The sequence below is a fragment of the Perognathus longimembris genome, chromosome 2 (genome assembly GCF_023159225.1).
Source record: "Perognathus longimembris pacificus isolate PPM17 chromosome 2, ASM2315922v1, whole genome shotgun sequence".
NCBI lineage: Eukaryota > Metazoa > Chordata > Mammalia > Rodentia > Heteromyidae > Perognathus > Perognathus longimembris.
The window spans coordinates 15,921,148-15,944,679 of record NC_063162.1 but is presented as its reverse complement, the minus strand read 5'-3'; the positions used below and the strand labels follow the sequence as shown (position 1 = coordinate 15,944,679).

At 36.8% G+C, this 23,532-nt stretch overlaps 1 protein-coding gene across 5 annotated transcripts in view; it reads left to right on the top strand.

Moving 5' to 3' along the window:
• The window catches only part of Add3 (adducin 3), an 85,506-nt gene extending 62,227 nt beyond the window's left edge, over positions 1-23,279 (top strand). For 4 of the 5 annotated variants that reach the window (XM_048338287.1, XM_048338288.1, XM_048338285.1 and 1 more), the window contains exons 3-15: positions 4,682-4,820; positions 7,493-7,644; positions 8,542-8,622; positions 10,429-10,578; positions 11,272-11,415; positions 11,531-11,629; positions 12,991-13,173; positions 14,973-15,230; positions 16,282-16,401; positions 16,814-16,900; positions 18,238-18,361; positions 20,297-20,392; positions 21,067-23,279. In XM_048338287.1, coding sequence (XP_048194244.1) covers positions 4,682-4,820; positions 7,493-7,644; positions 8,542-8,622; positions 10,429-10,578; positions 11,272-11,415; positions 11,531-11,629; positions 12,991-13,173; positions 14,973-15,230; positions 16,282-16,401; positions 16,814-16,900; positions 18,238-18,361; positions 20,297-20,392; positions 21,067-21,359 — 1,926 coding nt within the window. In that variant the 3' untranslated portion in view covers positions 21,360-23,279. The remainder of the gene's footprint in view (positions 1-4,681; positions 4,821-7,492; positions 7,645-8,541; positions 8,623-10,428; positions 10,579-11,271; positions 11,416-11,530; positions 11,630-12,990; positions 13,174-14,972; positions 15,231-16,281; positions 16,402-16,813; positions 16,901-18,237; positions 18,362-20,296; positions 20,393-21,066) is intronic. The other variant, XM_048338290.1, reaches the window with a different exon arrangement.
• The last annotated feature ends 253 nt before the right edge of the window (positions 23,280-23,532 follow it).

The following is a 23,532-nucleotide window of genomic DNA, read 5'->3' as shown; positions in this document are numbered from 1 at the left end:
ACATTAATTTTTGTAACATTCAATGAATATGAATTTATTTATAAAATAATTTCTCCAAATAAATGACAGACAGTTGTTGCTTAATATCGTACAGGAGAAATTCTTCATTCACATGATGCACTTACAGGACTGTTTTCTAACAACCTACAGATTGAATTTTTTATCATTCAGTCAAGATTGTGACCAGATGTTTGCTTTCTTTAGAGCTAGGAAAAGAAAAAGAAAAAGAGTAACCGTTTATTTCATTAATCTAATTAAGTATATTATTGAAGAAGGATTTAGAAATGCAAAAGATAACAATGTCAGTTATCAAATATTAAATATAGCAGAAATAGATTATCAATCACAATTGTGACAAGTAACCTAAATGTAGTCAGGAAAATGTGAAACAAGTTCATATTCGGGTATGTAAGAGAAGAAATGTGATTATCCCTCCTTACTGGGGTAATTAGGAGAAACTTCAAAAAGAAGTGGTATTTAAGACAAGTGTTAAGGGCTGGGAATATGGCCTAGTGGTAGAGTGCTTGCCTCGCATACAGGAGGCCCTGGGTTGATTCCTCAGCACCACATACACAGAAAAAGCCAGAAGTGGCTCTGTGGCTCAAGTGGTATAGTGCTAGCTTTGAGCAAAAAGAATCCAAGGATAGTTGCTCAGGCCCTGAGTTCAAGCCACAGGACTGGAAAAATAAATAAAATAAATTTTTTTTAAAGACAAGTGTTAAAAAGAGGAAGGAGAACAGTAGAAGCCATTGCCTTACGTTATAGTAAATAGAGTGAGCATGCAGAGAGAAATACAGGTTGCGATTAGAGAATGCTGGGTATGCTTGGGCACTGGTAGCTTATACCTATAATGCTAGCTACTCAGGAGATCTCATATCATGGTTCAAAGCCAGCCCAGGCAGGAAAATCTGTGAGACTCTTATCTTCAATTAAACACCAGAAAACCAGAAGTGGTGCTGTGGCTCAAAATAGTAGAACACTAATCTTGAGCAAAAAGAGCTCAGGAGCATAGCTCATGCCCCAAGTTCAAGCCCCACAATTGACTGGAAAAAACAAAACAAAACAAAAGAATGCTGGATGATGGTGAGAGCAGAAGGCATGGGATAGTAATGGTGATAAAACCTCAAAATTATGTGACAAAGATGATAGAGACTCAGTAATGCTAAACTACTTTGATTTAAATCAAAAGTCAACACATTTCTCATCATTTTCAGTTTAAATTTTGTATTAAATTTTTTTTTCTTTTTTTTTTGGCCAGTCCTGGGCCTTGAACTCAGGGCCTGAGCACTGTCCCTGGCTTCTTTTTGCTCAAGGCTAGCATTCTGCCACGTGAGCCACAGCACCACCTCTGGCTGTTTTCTATATATGTGGTGCTTGGGAATTGAACCCAGGGCTTCATGTATGCGAGGCAAGCACTCTTGCCACTAGGCCATATCCCCAACCCCCTGTATTAAAAAAATTAAAGCCAGGGCTGGGGATATAGCCTAGTGGCAAGAGTGCCTGCCTCAGATACACGAGGCCCTAGGTTCGATTCCCCAGCACCACATATATAGAAAACGGCCAGAAGCGGCGCTGTGGCTCAAGTGGCAGAGTGCTAGCCTTGAGCGGGAAGAAGCCAGAGACAGTGCTCAGGCCCTGAGTCCAAGGCCCAGGACTGGCCAAAAAAAAAAAAAATTAAAGCCAGGTGCTGGTGGTGACTCACACCTGTAATCCTGCTATAAGCTACTCAAGAGACCAAGATCTGAGGATCGAGATTTAAAGCCAGCCTGGGCAGAAATGCCCATGAGACTTTTAAAACTCCAATAAACTACTCAAAAAATGCCTGAAGTAGCCTGTAGCTCAAGTGATAGAGTGCCATCCTTGAACACAAGGAATCTCAGGGACAGCTCCTGCACCCCAAGACCAGAAAAAAAAAAAATTAGAGCCGGGTACCAGTGGCTCACACCTGTAATTCTAATTACTCTCGAGGATTAGATCTGAGGATCATGATTCAAAACCAGCACAGGCAGGAAAGTCCATGAGACTTTTACCTACTTCCCATTAATCAACAAAACCCTGGAAACAGAGCTGTGGCTCAAGGGGTAGAGTGCTACCTGAGCAGAAAAGGCTCAGGAATAGCACCCAGGCCCTGAATTCAAACCCAGTACACATGAAAAGTTTTTAATACACATTTATGTACAGAGCTTGTTTTGAATACAAGTTCAAATCTTGCCCCATCTGCCACTTACTAGCTCCTTGACATTAGGAAATGTGTGAAAGTTGCACATCAGTTTCCTAGTTGTGAAATGGGAACATTGCTTCACACTCTTGTAGCAATAAAATGAAATAACATAAAAGTATGTAATATAGTTTCTAGCGCAGAGTAGGCAGCTACTTTGGGAGAATTGTGTATCTAAATTGCTAATTTAGATATTTAGCCACCAAGCACCGGTGGCTCATGCCTATAATCCTAGGAACTCAGGAGTCTGAGATCTGAGTGAAAGGCCTAGGGACAGCCTCCAGGCTCTGAGTTCAAGCCCCACAACTGACAAAAAAAAAATAGTATATGCTTTGTGGCAATACCTTGAAAATTAAACTTGTAATTCCATAGATTGTATTTTGTTTGTAAAGATTTTTAAGATTTTAAAGAACATGTCATCCTAGTATCACACAGTTTGTCATGTTATTCATGAAATGTAACAGCCCCCTGTACTTGCTCTTCTGTGTTCTTCTCTCTGAGAAAGAAGGCATGGCTTATGGTATGGTTTTATATATGTGTTTGTGTATCTTTTAACTTGATCCCTCTATAGTGAAGACTCCAGAAAACTATTGACAAATCCAACTTCAGATTCTCAGAATGTGATTTTTACCATCCTGCTTATAAATTACTTCTCATGATGCTTTGATGAATTCTTAGTCTCCCCTCCCCCAGTACTGGGATTTGAACTCAGGGCCTACGTGCTATCCCTGAGACTCTGCTCAAGCTAGCACTCTACTACTTGAGCAACAGCACCACTTCTGGCTTTTTCTAAGTAGTTTATTGGAGATAAGAGTCGCACAGACTTTTCTGCCTGGGCTGCCAGGGCTGGCTTTGAATCATGATCCTCAGATCTCAGCCTCCTGAGTAGCTAGGATTCAAACCACCAGCTAGGATTGTAAACCACCAGTGCCCAGCAAAAGGACACATAATCAGCCTGCTAAATATTTAACCATAATCTGCTACTGTATAATTTTATTTGCTTTATCTACCAAACAACCAAATGTTGTAATATAGCCAAGGATTTTACTCAACATTTCTAATCCCAACACACCTACTGTCTTATATTTGATTTCAACTCATAAAACTAGGGAAAGATTTTATGCCTAATTGAAAGCCAAATTAGAATCTTTATTCCATTTACTTATTAGCTTTGCAACTTTGAATAAGTTATTGCCTGTTTCAAGACCTTCATGTGAGATTTAAATGAATCAACCACGAAATGTTAACACTGGATTTTTATAGAAATGTAATATTCATCACAAAGATAAGTGTTTATTAATAGTTTTAAAGCTTAGTAAATTTACTGACAATTTTTAAGTCATCTAAAGGAGTTCATATTAGTAGTAGTTTTTATTCTTACTGATTTTTTTACTTGGGTACTTAACTGAACAATATTTTCAAAAACATGTGAAACAAAATTTGAGTTGCAAATGTTCATGAAAAAAATTAAACTTTTGCATTACAAGAATTACTGTTAAGGGCTGGGGATGTGGCCTAGTGGTAGAGTGCTTGCCTCGTATACTTGAGGCCCTGGGTTCAAGTCCTCAGCACCACATATATAGAAAAGGCCAGAAATGGCACTGTGGCTCAAGTGGCAGAGTGCTAGCCTTGAGCAAAATGAAGCCAGGGACAGTGCTCAGGCCCTGAGTCCCAAGCCCCAGGACTGGCAAAATAATAAATAAATAAATAAATAAATAAATATTTTTTAAAATACTAAAAATTAAAAAAAGAATTACTGTTAAAACACAGTCTTAAAAGTCTAGGGAAATTTCACTTACTTTGAAACTTATTTTTCAGTTCTGTGAAGGGGCTATCTAGTCTTAAAGATGATATTCATAATTGATTTTGGAAGGGCTTTCTTGTCTCTCTATGACACAATAGATATCTCAAAGCTTCAGGGTAGTCCTTACTATATTATGAGGCATATAGAGGTGAAAGGATTTTTACGGAACAAAAAAATAATTGACCTGTATCCTTACCTCTAACATTGGTTATATTACCTTGAACAGATTTTCAGCTTTTCTTATTTACCTTTATCACTCACCCTAAGGAAATTTCTCATCCAATTAATGAATAATTATGGTTCTCTTAGGCAACTGGTTGCTTTTGAGTCATAAAGCCATTGTAAATTAGCACACTAAGAAGGCTGGTTTGTCTTGATTCATGTTGGCTTGAAGATTAAGATCACATTTAGCAAATCTCTAGCAGGTAAGTATTCATGTCATTCAGTATCTTAACCTTCTTTCTGTCTCTAGCTTACCTCCTTGGGCTTAGAATGGTGGGTGTGATAGAAAGATAACCAACTATTTTGTGTTTTATATTTGTAAATAATGTAGTAAAACTTAATAAGAGGTTTAGGAAATAATTGTAGCAAGGCAAATTTGGTCCATTCTATTCCAGGTGAAATACACACATTCACTGGTTATTCTTGTTGTATTGCAGGCCTTTCGGGAAGACTTGGAATGCCTTATTCAAGAACAAATGAAGAAAGGCCACAACCCAACTGGATTACTAGCATTACAACAGATTGCAGATTACATCATGGCCAATTCTTTCTCAGGCTTTTCTTCACCTCCCCTCAGTACGTCAGTTTTAGAAAGTTTTAAAATTATTTTTGTCTTCTACTTTGGAACACTGTACATCTCTAACAACATATTTAGTTTAAATTCAGTCCTAAAGTTTATAATATCTAATACTTAACATAGTAGCATAGTGTTATCATCTCCTTTTCACATAATCAGGCACTTATTAGACCTTGCAAGGATTATAAAATAGTATATAACATGGTCCCAGACTCAGATAAATATATCTTAATTAATCCTAAGAGAAAACGATAGAGAAAAATGTCACACAATACAGTTCACAAGAAATTTTCTAATGACCATTAAGTCATCATGCTATGAGCTTAGAATTGCAGTAGATTACTGCAAGAAATAGAATGAAAAAAATGTAAGGGAAGAAGCCTATGAATTAATCAGGCTTTGAAGGATGGAATAGTTAGAGCTTATTGAAAAAACTGGGTTTGGACATTATATTCAGTCAATAGTTCTTTTGTAAATGCACCAATTAGAGCTGAACATTCTGCAGATATCAAGATCCTAAATTCTTAAGCTCTCCAGTATGGCATCTCTCTACTATGAGAGATATGCAAGAAATTACTGCAGTGCATAGACAGGTCAAAATGCCAGAGACCACTTTAGGTCACATTCAGAGGCTGAGGGCTTTCCTCTCCTTTTTTTTTTTTTTCTTTTTTCACTTGTTGCCCTTTTTTACCCTTTTTTGTTAGAGATTTGTAAGTAGGATTTTTAATGAATTTAAGTAGCTTCCAAGTACTTGAGACATGATGGTATAGGAACATACAAGATGAAGTAAACCAACATGAGTTGGTGTATCCGGGTCCTGAGGTAAAAGTCTAGATAGAAGAAAATACCTTGGGTGGTATACAAGTGTATGCAAATGTATTAATGGAAATGCAGCAGATTCATAGGAGAACTCAAATAGTGTAATCCCTTAGGAAGGTAAAATCAGAAAAATAAACAGGAGAGAAGGGTAGACCAATGAAGAGAAGATGATGATGGAGAATGCAGTCAAGAATTCAGTGTATATCCAACAAAATTAAGAAAAGTGAAGCCGTGCACTGGTGGCTCTCACCTATAATCCTAGCAACTCAGGAGGCTGAGAGCTGAGATTCACATTTCGAAGCCAGTCAGGGCAGGAAGGTCTGTGAGACTTTCATCTCCAATTAACCACCAGAAAACCAGAGTGGAGCTGTGGCTCACAGTGGTATGGTAGAGTGATAGTCTTGAGTGAAAGAGTTCAGGGACAACACCCAGGCCCTGAGCTCAAGCCCCATGACCAACACACACACACACACACACACACACACACACACACACACACACACACACACACACACACACACACACACACACACACACACACACACACACACACACACACACACACACACACACACACACACACACACACACACACACACACACACACACACACACACACACACACACACACACACACACACACACACACACACGAAAGTCCTGAGTTAGGAATCTAGTTTGACTTGAAAAGTGGAGGAAGTTCAGCTTCCTCCATTTGACTTGAGTTTCCAAATCTTTGCAGCAGTTGGCAATGTACCCTGAGTACTTAAGAGACGGACTTGGCAAATGGACATGGAGAAGGACTACTGGAAGCTGTGGGCATTGATTAAATAGTTACATGAGAAGGCATGGACAGAGACGAGTCCAAAGAGAACATTTCTAGAACTTGTGTCAAAGAAAACAATAAGGGAAGCTGTCCTGTGGGTGTCCTCGATTCTAGGGCAAGAATGTGAAGCTGCAGGGATTTGTACAAAGAATGGCAGCAGAAAAGCTATATCTCGGTGTTCAGAGGTCAGGAAGTAGAAATAAATCACTCTCCCTGGACTATATATGTGGTAGTGGAGGTAGGGGAGAAGAAAATTGGAAGGGTAAGGGAGAGTAAGAAAAAGGGTAATGGCTGACTCTGAATTTTTGTTAGAAGCTATACTTCTTTGTATGACTTGCACTTAATTAAAACTATTCCTTTGAAATTAGTTTGCAACATTTTAAATTAGAAGATCACACATTTAAATGTTCTTACCGGGCTCATGTTCTCATGTTAAATAGCAATGCTTTAATGAACTCAACCTGATGGCTTTATGCAGATGGATTTTCAGAGAAGACTGAGAGTCCAGAATGAAAGGGCGTATTGCAGAGGTGGACATGAAATAGTCCTGAACTCATGTACGAAAAATGAGAAACTTTGTGGGAGGAAAAAGTGATAGAACATGACAAGCTTCAGACTGAAGAATGAGGGGTATTCTTAGTTCAAAATAAAGAGTAGATGTCATTTACAAAGAATAACAGTGAGGAGACTTTGAGACTATATAATATTTTCATGGAGAAAGTAAAACGTGAAAGAAACATAGTAGAGGCCTGAGCTTTGGAGGGAGCTCTGGAGGAAGGAGGGGAAAGAGAACTTGAAGGAATGAATAAGCAAGTGTAAAGGGGGAAAGCTAATTTTATTTTTAGTCTCATTAAACTTTTCTGAAAGAAGATAAGCTAATAAAACATAATATGCACTAAGAACTTTCAAATCATTGGTATTACAAGGCTGGGATACTTTCAGACACAAGCTACTTATTTCCTGATATCTACTTTCCAGGTGAAAGACTGCTTGATTGGAATTTCTGTGTACAATTTTTCCTCTTAGGTCTTGGCATGGTCACACCTATCAATGACCTTCATGGTGCAGATACATCCTCCTATGTGAAGGGAGAAAAACTTACTCGTTGTAAACTAGCCAGCCTGTACAGAATTGCAGACTTGTTTGGATGGGCACACCTGGCAAATACATATATCTCAGTGAGTTCTTTAGCTTCTCATTGCTTACTAAAATTCCAACTAAATGGCAACTGTCCTCTTACCTTTACTTGGAAATTCAGACTTCGTTCCTTAAATCAGCATTTAAGATCATTGCTAATTTTCATCTCGTCTCCAAGGAAGAGGTTACAATTTCCCCAACTTTCCACTCTCTTTACTGTCTTTGTTGTTCTTATGATGTAGACCAGTTGTAGAACCTATGTTGGAAGAAATCTGTGGCAAAACTGTCTCCATGTTAAATATTTCTGAACCACTGTGCCACTAAGACGTATTTGGGGCTAGAAAAATAAGAGTCAGGGAAATTTCCTCCCTGGTTTTTATCTTTTAAATATGCTTTTTCTGTTTACCATCTTGTTTTTGCCTTTTCACACTTAGAAACAAGATACTATTTGAAAGGAAAAAAAAAGCATTAAAATACTGGGTGATAATGGTATAGACACATGGTATAGTGTATCAGCTCTCTTCCTTTATTTTCCATTTCTTAAGTTTTCCTTTATATCTCCACCTTAGTTTCTTTCTAGGAAGAGATTTTGTTCTCTTTCCTGACAATTGCCATTAATTACATTGCCATGTTGGATTGAATGATACTTGCCATTTGTTTTTCATGAATGTAGCTGACTCTAAAGCAGCCTTAAGATCCTATAATAACACTTTACATAAGCCTATTAGATGGGAAAATACATCCAAAATTTTTAATAAGTACTTAGGAGTTAGAAGAAACTTTTAAGGACAGTTTTACATTGTAGACTTGGAATTTTTGCTTGGTTAGTTTTTCCCAAATGCCCCATAATTATTCATTCATAATATATTTATAGTTAAATTTATGTTGCAAATATGAATGTCTTAAAGTAAACCCCTATTGTTTGTTCTTTCTTCCAGGTAAGAATAAGTAAAGAACAAGACCACATTATAATAATTCCCAGAGGCCTATCTTTTTCTGAAGCCACAGCCTCCAATTTGGTATGATTTTTATTCCTATGTTACTTTCCCTGAGCTCCTTTGTGTTTTCCTGACAGTTTTTAGTGTTTGTTTGTTTGTTTGTTTGTTTGTTTGCTTAAGTCATTCATGCAGCTTGAACTGGGCATAGACCATGTTCCTGAGATTTTTTACTCAAGGCTAGCGCTCTGCCACTTTGAGCCACAGCTCTACTTCCAGTTTTTGAGTAGTTAATTGGAGAAAAGAATCTCACAGGTACTTTTCTGCCCAGACTGGCTTTGAACCAAGATCCTCAGATCACAGCCATCTGTGGCTGTGGCGTAAGCCACCTGCACCCAGCTTTAGTTTTCTGCTTTTAGCACGGGGTAGAGCAAGAAAAAAAATCATATATGGAAGACCATATACTAAGAAAAAATGATTAGGTTTAGAAAATAAAAATTGTTTTAAGAAAACTAGGGTTCAAGAAAAATGAGATGGTTGAAGAGAATAATAAATGATATGAAATTAGGTAATCTATTCATGTTTTGATTTTTGTTTTGTTATTTTTGTTTATTGAGATTTCTTTTTCAATACTACGGTGTGAATTTAGGACTTCACTTTGTGCTTGTTATTTTGGAGATGGAGTCTGAATCTCATGGACTTTTCTGCTCAGGCTGACCTCAAACCATGATCATAACAGCCAACAGCCTTCCCAGCTTGAACTAGAGGCATGAGCCACCACTACCTGGCTTCCCATTCGTGATTTGTTGTTGTTGTGGTTTGGGTTTTTTTTTTGCTGGGGGGGGGGGGGCGGACGGAAGGGGATTGTTGTTGTTGTTTTGCCAGTCCTGGGGCTTGATCTCAGGGCTTGGGCACTGTCCGTGGCTTCTTTTTGCTCAAGGCTAGCACTCTGCCACTTGAGCCACAGCACTACTTCCGAAATGCATGGGCGGTTACAACTACATTATAGATTTCTGTTTATGTGGTGCTGAGGAATCGAACCCAGGGCTTCATGCATGCTAGGCAAGCATTCTACTGCTAAGCCACATTCCCAGCCCCCTATTCATGTTTTGACAGGGACTTTTTTTTTTGGTTGTTTTTTTTTTGCCAGTCCTGGGCCTTGGACTCAGGGCCTGAGCACTGTCCTTGGCTTCTTTTTGCTCAAGGCTAGCACTCTGCCACTTGAGCCACAGCGCCACTTCTGGCCTTTTTCTGTATATGTGGTGCTGGGGAATTGAACCCAGGGCTTCATGTCTAAGGGGCAAGCACTCTTGCCACTAGGCCATATCCTCAGCCCTTGACAGGGACTTTTTAAACTATTTCCACCCTGGACACACTAAAATGCTTTTTAAAACACGCACATACCATCAGTGTGTACTTTTGTAGTTATATTTAAACCATTTAGTTGGGAGGAGCATTTTCTTTTTTGCGTAACTGTTTCTAGCCATTGTCATCATGTCATAGAATAGCTGGAGAGACATGGGTTCTGGTTGCTTAATTGTTAGCGAGTGAAAGTTTTCTGGTCACTTCAGTAAGTACTAGAATACGTGTCCACACCTCCAGTGAAGAGCTTAAGTTATTCTGTTCCTTAGAAACTGTACTTCTTGCAAAATATTTCTATTGTAAATTACCTATTTTGTAAATAGTTTTACAGTATTAAGGCTATACCTTTTCTTTAACAAATTGTTTCTGGCTACCTTTATACTACAGTGGTGAACTGAGTAGTTATGTTTAAAATATTTACTATCTGGCCTTGTACTCAAAAAGTTTACCAGTCTGTGGATAGGCTTGTAGAACATAAAGAAACATTGACACAAGTGAACCAATTAAATCTGTGTTTTATTTTCCCAGGTAAAAGTCAACATAATAGGAGAAGTGGTTGACCAGGGAAGTACTAATTTGAAAGTTGACCATACAGGATTCAGTCCCCATGCTGCAATCTATTCAACACGCCCTGATGTTAAATGTGTGATACACATCCACACCCTTGCTACAGCAGCTGTAAGTCAGCAGAGGACCAGAACCAATCATGATTCTGGAAAATGCTATTTTCGTGGCATTTATCTACATTCCTTTTGGACCTTGCCATTCAAAAGTGTTTGAAATTTGCTGCATACCCAAAAAGTAAAATGGCTGTGAGGACCAAATGCTACCATTCTCAGAAACAACTGGAGGAATGGTATTTGTATTGTAAAAACTAATCTGTTTGATACTTGGATCATTGAATTTTTAGAGCAAAGTTTTTGTTTTTATAATATTGACATTTAAGTTGTGTTGTGGAGGCTGGGAATATGGCCTAGTGGCAAGAGTGCTTGCCCCTTATACATGAAGCCCTGGGTTCAATTCCCCAGCACCACATATATAGAAAACGGCCAGAAGTGGTGCTGTGGCTCAAGTGGTAGAGTGCTAGCCTTGAGCAAAAAGAAGCCAGGGACAGTGCTCAGACCCTGAGTCCAAGCCCCAGGACTGGCAAAAATAAATAAATAAACAAAAATAAAATGTATTGTGTTATGTCCCCTAAGTCTTTTTTTTTTTCCTCTCCTGGAATAAGTGAAGAAATTAAAGGTGGAGTAGGCTGCAGTGTTGAACCTGATAAACCGGCAGTGCTCCCTGAACTGTGTAAAGAATCAACTTTCGGTGAAAATGTATGCAATAGCTAAATGTGTTCTCTTTGGTTTGTACCTAATCAAATAGGTATCCTCAATGAAGTGTGGGATCCTTCCAATTTCTCAGGAGTCCCTTATCCTGGGGGATGTGGCTTATTATGACTACCAAGGGTCACTTGATGACCAGGAGGAGAGAACTCAACTGCAGAAAATTCTGGGTCCAAGTTGTAAGGTATGTAGTAAATGTGCTACCTAAGGAGTTATTTTCATTGCTGCTACTGGTGATGAAAACAGTATGACAGCTATGCCAGTTATTTAAAGTGACTGCCCTGAGGATTCTATTTTAGGTGCTGGTACTCAGAAATCATGGAGTGGTAGCGCTTGGAGAAACAGTTGAAGAAGCTTTTCATTTTATTTTTAGTGTACAGATGGCCTGTGAGATTCAGGTAGGAGAAATGATTCTCTCTTTCTTACTGCTTTAGTATTTGCTTATTTAGTTGGATTTTGTGTTTATTCCCAAAGTTCTACTGGTCAGTAGCATTTTGTTTTGAAAGTTATACTTTACCAAATAAAAAAGAGACATTAATTTAGTCACCTCTTGAATTAAAAATAAGAAAAATTAAAGTTTGCACGTATACACACACACATGAAACTTTATAAATGTAGTTTTCCCACTAATCCTACTTCTCCATTTTCTTAGACTAGTACTGGTCCTAATTAATAAAAGCAGCTGCAAATCATGAAAAATCATGTGTTGTAGCCGTTTTTTTAAACTATGAGTAATTTCCTAAGTATTTGGTTTTGTTTTTGTGCTGATCATAGGGCTAGAACTCAGGGCCTGAGTGCTGTCCCTGGACTTTTCTACTCAAGGCTAGCATTCTACCATTTGAGCCAAAGCTTCACTTCTGGACTTTTCTTTGGTGATGGATCTCAAAGACAATCCTGCTTCAAATCATGATCCTCAGATCTCAGCCTCCTGAGTAGCTAGGATTACAGGCGTGAGCTACTGGTGCCCAGCTAATGTTATACATTTTATGAACTCATAGAGTTCCCAACAACTCCTTAGTATTTTTATTATAATAGCTTGGATGTTTATTTTTTTTTCCTTAGAGAAGCTGAAGATACATAGACTACAGTTTCCCTCCTAAAATCAAGCAGAGTCTCTTGAAGCAAATGTTAATTTATTTGAAGGAGAAAAAACCTTTTTTAGCTTTTTTTTTTAAAGATCTCACTATATAGCCACGTTGGCCTTGTCTTAGCTTCTTGAGTGCTAGAATTACAGGCCTGAATCACAATACCCAGCCTCTTTCTACTAACTTGAACTTAGCTAATGTCTCCTTTCCTATAATGGTTCTTCTTTTCAAATGAGGCTACAGAAAGCTTAATTAACACAATGAGCTGTCAACTTCTGCCAAAATATCCTTAAATTTAAAGTGCAGTATCTCTGTATTCCTTTCAAATTATACCTTTTAGTAAAGGTTTTAAATAGATATCCATAGAAAACTTCAAGAAAAGAACTTTGAAATTTGGGAAGCAACTCAGTTGTTTGAAACATATTAAGATAGGGCTCTATCTGAATTTTTCCAGCAAGAAGATCAGAATTCTAGAAAGCAGCTCTTTTAGATTGAGGTAAAAGACAACTTGGCTGCCTGTTTGCACAGTCCTGTTACCTTGTTTTTGTTGATAATAGACTGAACAAGCATTATGGGTATTTGCCAAATTGAGATTGTGCCTTTTTGATACTAAAGTACTTATGGCAATCTTTATTATTTTGAACCTTTATAATATATTTTATCATTGGTTACAGGTACGGGCAATAGCAGGGGCAGGTGGAGTAGATAATCTTCTTGTACTGGATCTTCAGAAGTATAAAGCTTTCACTCACAATATCGCAGCAAGTGGAGGAGGAGGCGTTAATATGGGTTCCCATCAGAAGTGGAAGGTGGGAGAGATTGAGTTTGAAGGGCTGATGAGGACTCTGGACAATTTGGTAGGTAATAAATTAATCATAAACTTAAGTTAATAGTCTTCAGATTCAAGAGCCGTTACTTCTGTCTCATTTTGGTTTTAGAACATGCTCCTTACTCTTTCAAGACTAGAACTTGCCCCAGGGAAGGCATTTTGATATAATTTAAGCACTTATTTAAGTATCAATGAGGCTGGGCACTGGTGGCTTATACCTGTAGTCCTAGCTACTCAGGAGGCTGAGAACTGAAGAACCAGCAGTTTAAAGACAGCCCAGGCAGGAAAGTCTGTGCAACTCTTATCCTCAGTTAACCACTAGAAAACTGGTAGTGAAGCTGTGGCTCAAAGTGGTAGAGTGCTGGCCTTGAGCAAAAGAGCTCAGTGACAGCGCCCAAGCCCTGAGCCCCATGACTGACACCCCCCCCACACACACACCAAACCACAGTAAGATATGCAGACGTCATCTTTTTTCTTCTAAGAATACAATACACTATCATTAATTATGTTCACTACTTTGTACACTATATCTCATGAAATACTATTTAACCAAAACTTTATATCCTTTAATCAGCTTCTTTCCACTCCATCCTCTGGCAGCTATCAACTACATTCTGCTTATATGAGTTTAGCTTTTTTAGATTCCACATATAAGTGAGATTATGTGGTATTTGTTTTTCAGTGCCTCATTTTTTTCAATTACTATAGCATCCTCCATGCTCATCCACAGGGTCACAAGTGTCAGAATTTTATCCATTTCAAGTTATGTAGTAGTTCATTGTATGTATGTACATTTGTTTTTCATCCATTCATCCACTGATAGGCACTTAAATTGACTCCCTGTCTTAGCCCTTGTGACTAATTATACATTATAGTATCTTTTCAGTATAGTGATTTCATTTTCTTTGGATGTATATCCAGTAATGGAACTATATCATTCTATATTTAATTTTATGAGTAATATCTATACTGAGTTCCATAATAGTTGGACACAAGGATTCCCTTTTCCCTTACTTTCCCAGCTCTTATCTCGTCACTCCTTAATAATAAATATCATAAAAGATGTAGTCTTAGTTTGTATTTCCTTGATACAATAGTGATAATGAGTATTTTTCCTTAGACCTGTTAGCCATTTGAGTGTCAACTTTAAAGAAATGTTTATTCAGTTCCCAGGTCCTTTGTCCTTATCAGATATATAGTATAGCAAATGTCATCTTAGATTTTACACTCTTGCATGGAGGAAGGTCAGAGGGCACATTGCCTTCAGACCAGAAAGAAAGTCACAAATGAGCATTGAGATTTGGTTTCCCAAAAACAGTTTTATAGGAAGGAAATGTTTCTGGTCAGAAACTTAGAAATCACTTTTGTCTGGGGCAGTAGTATGATTGGAAGCTGCAGTGCCCTCTGGAATCAGTTTTAATTAGATCTTGAAACTTGCTTAATTTCAACTTCATGTGGCATTGATGTAAGGTTTAGGAAAATGTTTTCCACCTTTGTTATTCAATGAAGACATCATTTTTTTTTTTGGGGGGGGGGGCCAGTCCTGGGCCTTGGACTCAGGGCCTGAGCACTGTCCCTGGCTTCTTCCCGCTCAAGGCCTAGCACTCTGCCACTTGAGCCACAGCACCGCTTCTGGCCGTTTTCTGTATATGTGGTGCTGGGGAATCGAACCTAGGGCCTCGTGTATCCGAGGCAGGCACTCTTGCCACTAGGCTATATCCCCAGCCCTGAAGACATCATTTTTAATCCTTTGTTTAAAGAAATAGACTTCAAATGTTGTATTAGTACAGGATTAATTGCTTTAAACATCGTCTCTCCCTCTCTTAGGGGTACAGAACAGGCTATGCTTACAGGCATCCTCTCATTCGAGAGAAGCCCAGACACAAAAGTGATGTGGAAATCCCAGCAACTGTGACTGCTTTTTCCTTTGAAGATGATACAGTGCCACTCTCTCCTCTCAAATACATGGCACAGAGACAACAGCGTGAAAAAACGAGATGGCTGAATTCCCCAAATACTTACATGAAAGTGAATGTGCCTGAGGAGTCTCGGAATGGGGAAACCAGTCCCAGGACCAAAATCACAGTATGCCGCTATTTTACATCATTTGCCATTCTAAATATTTTGCATAGTTACTCATGAGCTGAATATTCTATGTCTCAGTTCCTAGGAAAGTAGAAAATACTATCACAAATAATAGTAGTCTCATTTACAAGGTTCTAAAGCCACTGTGTTTTAGCCACTGTTTAAGCCACTGTTCTAAGTGTTATACATGAATTAGCTTACTTAATTCTTCTAACATAAAATAGATGCTATTTTCTCCCTGCTTTACCTGTGAGAAAACAGGCAAGAAAGCTAACTAATCATTTGTGATGAGAAGTCAGGCTTTGAATGCCAATAGTCTTAAGTCAATCCTAGTTCTTGTTCACTACATGATATTACACTATATTTTATTGCAGCAGTAAATTAGAACTGTAAAAACTGTCAATACTAAGTTATGCCAAAGTTGCAAGATCTTATATGTAGAAATGAAATAGGTTATTTTACCTGTTTTAGAATTTTGTTTCACATTTTCTTTGGTTTTAGAGCACTATATGTTCTCTAGATATTCAAAATTAGTTTATCCTTAATCATTAACATCAGTGGAAATGCATCAGTGTTTTTCTTTAAATGTTAACCTCTCTAAGAGTTGTAGTATGGAGTAAATAAGTTCCAAAAAGTTGTCTAGAAAACTGTCTCTGACACAGTTGAATCCTTTTCATTGACTTCTTCTTGGCCATCATTTGATGTAATCCAATGCAGAAAGCAGAACTCTGGATGTCACTGCATACAAGATCAGGCTGTATTTGAAATCATTTCCTCATCATAATTTCAGTTATCAAGAGGAAAAAGTTTTAAGTAATAGTGCAGCTGAGTGTTCAAGTGAACGATAACAGCATTTGATAATTTTTTAAGTGAATGCTTTTATAATGCATTTTCTAACTCGTGTGTGATACAAATTGACCACTAAGATATTGCTTAGTGAAATTCTTTGAAAGATTGTCAATATGCCCCCCACCGGAGATTATAGTTATTCAATACCTAATAATATTTCCTTGATGCAAAGCTTAATTCTAAAAAAATTTTTATTCTTTAGTGGATGAAAGCAGAAGACTCCTCTAAAGTTAGTAGTGGAACACCTATCAAAATTGAAGATCCCAATCAATTTGTTCCTTTAAATACAAACCCAAATGAGGTGCTAGAAAAGAGAAATAAGGTAAGGCAAGGTCTCTGTGGCCAAATGAAACATTTTATTCTCTTAAGTTTAAATCACTAGTAATAGAATGTGATTAGTAAAAAGCTTAGAAGTTTGAATACTGGAAAACTTAATTCAGTAATATTAGCTTATACCAAATAATTCTAGCCCTGTCCTTGGTGAGAGAAAAGTATTAAACATATTTTTGCCTTAGAGAGTCCTGGTGTTACTAACAGTGTAAGGCAATAGGAAATTATACACCAAGAAGGATGGAGATTAATGAGAGTGTTACAGATGGTAAAAGGGGTCTTTATAAAAGTGGAAATTGATTAGACTCTTAACTTGGAAATGTCAAATAAGCTTTCAAGCAAAAATGAGGCAAAAGTTATCTATACAGTTGTACCCAAGAACTTGTTACTGTGTTTCAATTCAGATTCGAGAACAAAACAGGTATGACTTGAAAACAGCAGGACCACAATCTCAGTTGCTTGCTGGAATTGTTGTGGATAAACCTCCTTCTGTAAGTCTGAAGCAACATGATCTTTTTTATCTGCCACATAACTTTTCTTTGCTTCTTAAATATGAATTTTTTTACGTTAAAGTTGATGAGTTAATAATCCAAGTGCCTGCCTAGTAAGCTTGAGGTCCCAGTCCAAACCCCAATACCACCACCAAAAAGAAAATAATAATAGGGCTTGAAATATGGCCTAGTGGTAGAGTGCTTGCCTTGTATACATGAAACCATGGGTTTAATTCCTCAGCACCACATATATAGAAAAGGCCAGAAGTGGTGCTGTGGCTCAAGTGACAGAGTGCTAGCCTTGAGCAAAAAGAAGCCAGGGACAGTGCTCAGGCCCTGAGTCCAAGGCCCAGAACTGGCAAAAATAAATAAGTTATTACTCAGTTTTGTGAAAAGCCATATATGCACATATAAGGGTACATGTGTAGGAATGACCATTTCTGCTTTTATAAACTCAAAGTATGCTCAATTTAAAAAAAAAAAAGCTATTAGCAGCCATACGATGGTTGGCTCACGCCTATAATTCTAGCTATTCAGGAGGCGATGATCTGATGATTATGGTTGAAAGACAGGCCAGGTAGAAAAGTCCACGAGACTCATCTCCAATTAACTACCAGAAAACCAGAAATGGAGCTGTGACTTAAAGTGGTAGAGTGCTAGCCTTGAGCAAAAAGGCTCATGGACAGCTCCCAGGCCCTATAAGTTCAAGGCCCACAACCAAAACAAAACAAAAACCCAACAACAAAAGAGTTATTAGACCGGGAATGGAGCTCACTTGTTGAATGGAAGGCCCTGGGATTCACAGCACCACAGAAAATAGTAAAATCTTCCTTGTCTTATTTATAGAGAGACTTCATTAGCTCAGTAATCCAAGACCGTTAATCTGAGTATTTTAAACAACATTGTTTTGTCATTTCTTATAATCTCTTTGAAGTGAAGGGTCACAATCATCATGTAGACATTTATATGTATATGTATCTCTGTATCTCTAAGTATTTATATGCATGCATGCATGCATGCATAGATGAGTGGGTGGGTGGATGGGCAGATGGACAGATGGGCAGATGGATGGAAAACTGGATAATGAATCTAGTTTTATTCTTTGTAAGACTATGCAGTTTTTGTTTTGGGGGGGTTGGGGAGGTCTGCAGCTCAAGACTATGGCTCAACACTGCAGCCCCATTTATTCTTTTTTTATTCTTTATTTTTTTAATTTTATTTATTTATTTATTAACACAAATTTTTTTGACAAGGTGTTGTGCAAAAAGGGTACAGTTACATAGTAGGGCAGTGTGTACATTTCTTGTGATATCTTACGCCCTGCTTTTCTTCCCAAGACTATGCAGTTTGAAGATGACGATCATGGCCCACCAGCTCCTCCTAACCCATTCAGTCATCTCACAGAAGGAGAACTTGAAGAGTATAAGAAGACAATCGAAAGGAAACAGCAAGGTCTGGAAGGTTAGTTAATTTTTAGATTAAGCCTGGGGTAACCACAATGATGACATTAGAACACCTCAAGTTGGATGATAAAAAGACATTAATGGTTTTTAAACATACCTTTTTATACTTGTTTTTATACTTGCTCTATTTTATCACCTAGTACAGGCGAGTCTGAAATGCAAAGAGCCACCACATAACAGAGAAACCTGTTCTTCAAAAAGCAATTTAGGGGCTGGGAATGTGGCTTAGTGGTAGAGTGCTTGCCTGGCATGTGTGAAGCCCTGGGTTTGATTCCTCGGTACCACATAAACAGAAAATAATTTTTAAAAGCAATGTAAATGCTGGCTATTTCTAAAATGAAAATCCCAAAGTAGGTTCCTGTGGTTCACGCCTATAATCCTAACTACTCAAAGCCAGTCCATGCAGGAAAGTCTATGAGACTCTTATCTCCAGTTAACCACCCAAAAACTGAAGTGGAGGTTTGGCTCAAAGTGACAGAATGCTAGCCTTCATCGAGAAAAGCACAGGGACAGAACCCAGACCCTGATGAGTTCAAGTCCCACAACCAGAGAAAAAGGAAGGAAGGAAATGGGAAAGGGAGATTCCAGATCAGCAAAAACTACTAGCTAAACTACATACATATGTAGTAATATATGGAAACATTTCATGATATGTAATTTTTTCAAGACATGTTATTTTAAAATTGTCATAAATTCACAAGTGTGATTTTAACACTTTTTAAAAATCTGCATCCCTTATATCTCAAGGTACCAGTATGATCATTTTAAAGTCAACATTTAAAACAAACTTTTGGAAGTTTGATTTAACTTTTCTTAAGCATACATGCATTCTAATGCATTTGAGTTGTTACTACTCTGGAACTCTTAATAAGTAGTTTATTAGTATTTTAGTTAAGGATTGTTCATGAAGAACTAGATTTGGTGGCACACATTTGTAACCCCTGCACTTGGGAAGCAAAGGCAAGAGGATCACAAATTCAAGACCAGACTAGGCTATTTAGCAAGATGCTGTATATTTTTAACTGTCTTGCTAGTGAAAATGTGCTTGCTAATTGGAAACTTTGGGTAATTCAAACAGTCCATGATCACCTGAAAAATATAGGATTAATTGTATATTATATACATGTGGAAGTAAGGGCTTTAGAGATCTTAAAAGAGGGTGAGAGTGTCTTCTTTAGTTCATCTATAACATATACTTAGAATTTTTACACAAAATAAAGCAGTAGCCACTAAGAATTGTCATCCATGTGTTAGTGATTTTGTCACAAAAACAAGTCACCCTAACAAATTAATATACTTACACTAAATGTTTTGAGTACCTTATTGAACTTATTTTCTGACCTAAGATAGGAACTTTTTCTGTTTCTTTGTGTTTTGTTAAATGTCCCTTTTTAATCTTTTTACTTTTGAAAGCTTAATGATGCCAGGTAAAACAAATATTGTACTCTAGAACTATCTCCTTTTATCTATAATTTTGTAAGTGGTTCCTTCTTATATTTACTGGCCTCCTGAATTAACTCACTAATATTGCTCTAACAGCAATTATTAATTTGGTATTTTCAAACTTAGTGAAGCATTCTGCCTTGTTAATATGACAGCATTGGTGAGACTTCAGAATTCTCTTCATCTGATTGCTCAATCGATTTTGGTTTTCTAACACTAGCTAAATACAAACATAGTATTTGCCTGGGCCACCAACAGCTGTGCTTCCTTTGTAACCTGTATGTATATAATAATTATTAACAGCTAGAAGTCTTAATTCACTAATCTTTTGATGTATAACTACTGGCCACAGAATATTTATTAGCATGCTCAGATCATAGCTGAAAAATTTATCATCTCTGTATATAGGCATTTGATATATTCACTAACCTCCCTGAAATCTCACGCTTCTTTGTTTTGCATGGCTTTTAACTAAACTCTTATCCAACAGACGCTGAGCAGGAATTACTCTCAGATGACGCTTCATCTGTTTCACAAATTCAGTCTCAAACTCAGTCACCGCAAAATGCCCCTGAAAATTTTGAAGGTATTCAATGGAATTTCTGTCAAATTCAGTGTTTTTGAGATTCTGCCCAATCATTTGTTTTTATGTAAAAAACACTAAATGCTTGTTCACAGTAAGCATGGATTTTACTTATACTTTTCAGTAATTTTACATTTTATTAATGTGGTGCTACTTTCGCTCAACATTTATAGATTTACTTTAATCTGAATTTCACCAACCAATAGTTCTTTTTTTATTAGTATTAAGTAACTGTACAAAGGGTTTTCAATTCAACATGACGGTTATGAGTATAATACATATTGTTCCATGGGTTATAAGAATTTGTGAAATTAAGATTAATGGGTCATGACATGCATCTTTCAATCCGTAGAATGAAATTGTTTTCAGTTTTGATTGCCAACTGAGCCCAAAACTAAAGAAAAGTATATATTGTCTTTTTTACTTATAGTGACAGTGAAACTGCCACACCATCAAGCCAGAATTATCTAGCCTTGACTCTTTGACTTAGCAACTTTTTTTTCTGCTTGATATCATTTAAGAAAGCTAGATGCTAGCTTTAGTGATTTATCTTCATTAGAATAAAAGCAATGCCTTAGTACATTGCTAAAACCTTTTTGTTTTTAAACTAAGCCTAAAAATGTTAACCATGTAAAATAACTCCTTCCCCCCTCCCCCCAACCCCTTCCCTTTTGTAGAAAACCATGAGCTATTTTCCAAGAGCTTCATCTCCATGGATGTGCCTGTCATGGTAGTAAATGGCAAGGATGATCTGCATGACGTTGAAGATGAGCTTGCTAAGCGAGTGAGTAGATTAACGACAAGCACGACCATAGAGAACATCGAGATTACCATTAAGTCACCAGAAAAGATTGAGGAAGTTCTGTCACCTGATGGTTCGCCATCAAAATCACCATCCAAGAAGAAGAAGAAATTCCGCACTCCTTCTTTTCTGAAAAAGAACAAAAAAAAGGAAAAAGTTGAAGCCTAAAATTTTTTTGTAATTATTCTACAATGTGACATTGCACATTTAAATACAACATTTAAGTTGATCATTAATATACAGTGGTAGATCGGATTTGGGGTATGTAGCAAACTGGACTTCAAGAACTGGAAAGAGGTTTTACTAAAAGAAAAACATGGGAAAAAAGCCTTCAAATTCATCTCTCATTTTTTTATATTTCCAAAATGGCTTTGAATTTTAAAACATTTTCTAGTTTTAGTTAGCTCTATACTCATAAAGTATAATATAGTTCACCACTAACAGATGTCTGTCTGAATTACTTCAGGCCTTCTCCATAATATCTGCTGGAAGGAAATTGCCAATGAACAACTGAGAATTATTATTTCTCAGCACCTGCTTCACTTGGTAATCAGATTATAATTTTTTACCATGATTTTTGACTGTATCCCATGGGTTCCCATTGTTTTAATGGGTTATTAATAAAATGCTTTAAAAGCATCTAAGTCAAGAATCTATAGCATTAGTATACACTGGCACATAACTTTTTAAAAAGTTTTAAGAAAAATTTTGTTTGGAATTTTATTCATAGTATAAAATTCCTTTACCTGAAGTAACTTTATTTGCCAAGAAAAGTCATTTTAATAAACTATAATTTTTGAAAACTTCCTTTTTTAATTAGTTTAGAAAGCCCCTTATTTTTCACAGAGGGGATTTTGTACACATAACATAGGTTATTTAGTTTAACTCTGGCAAAAACAACTTTTGTATGTTGAGATGTTTGTATACCATTCAGTATAAAAGTGTTATGTGCATATTAGCCAATCATTAAAGAGTAGAGCATATTTAAAGCTGTTTGGTACTGAGTATACTTCAATAGAATTCAAGAATCCAGGGACTTAGTATCAAAAGGGCATATCTAGATTGATATTTGAACCTTACAATGTATTTTTCTCTTAGTATTGCTAATGAATGAAGAACATCTCAAAATGTAAAGGAAAAGAATGAAAGGGAAAGGGAGTAATTAAGGGAACAAAAGATGAGACGTGAAAAGAATTCTAGTTTGATACAATAGGATATATAGTGTGACTTACTGAAAACATGTCCCAGATTTCCAAAATCCTGCTTCTCTGCCAAAATTAGTGTCTCAGTTGCTCTTTGAGTTCTAAAAGGGGCAACTCCTTCTACTTAGGTATTTTTAGAAGTCAGCACTAAAAGTAATCAGTAGGTCAAATCCCACCAAGTGAGGAAACTACCACTTCTTGATTCTTACAAAGTTTTTTTTATATTTTCTGTTAACTTTCTTTCTAATGTAAATACAAATTTAAACCTAGACTTAATATAGTTATTTTCCCTTTTCCCAAGTGATGTCACAAGTCAATGTAAAATCAATGATCCAAAATGGTCAGTGGGTAAAAATCATCCAAAGTGTTCTGGAGAGTGAGTTGGCATGCAAAAAAGTACATTAATTGCAGTGTATTCCAGGCTGGGTCTGTTTGACTGTGTGTGTATATGATACAGAGTTGAAATAGAGCCTGGAAATGTTGGTCTAGATCTCACTAACTACTGGAATCAGTGTTTTATTCTTTTAGTGGAAACTTTCAGTTGCTTAACTGTGTATTTGAGGATTGCTTTGTATTCTACATCATTTATGTTGTATTACAACGTATGTAGAAACAGTAACCTGTGAACTATGCTTTTCCATAACTTTTAAAAAATATATATATCTTAAATGAATGCAATGTGCATAAATATTTTTTAAATGCAACAGTAAACTATTGCACCTTTTGCTAATGCCTCTATTTACTTGCTTTGGCATAATGAATGAGCCAATGAACCTTTGTGTCCTGTGGAAAAAGAAATGTATAAATGTTATCAGATATTGCTCTTAGATGTTATGCTAATTAATGTTAAATCACAAATAAACAGTATTTTAAATATATGGAATTGATATCCTGTAGTTTCCATTTTGGAGTGGTTCCTTAGCCTGTGCTTTGTTTTATATCTCAATAAGATGGTATACATCTTATACATGAGACAGATTAATGCTACTAAACAAGGAATATTTTTATAAATGTGTTTTCAAGTTAGCTTAAAATCATATATTAACGTATAATACATAGATGTGTATAATGAAACCTTTCTTGTTCAGTTCCTAGTGGAAGAAATACTTTCTAATAGAACCATTTTTGTTTTGATAGAG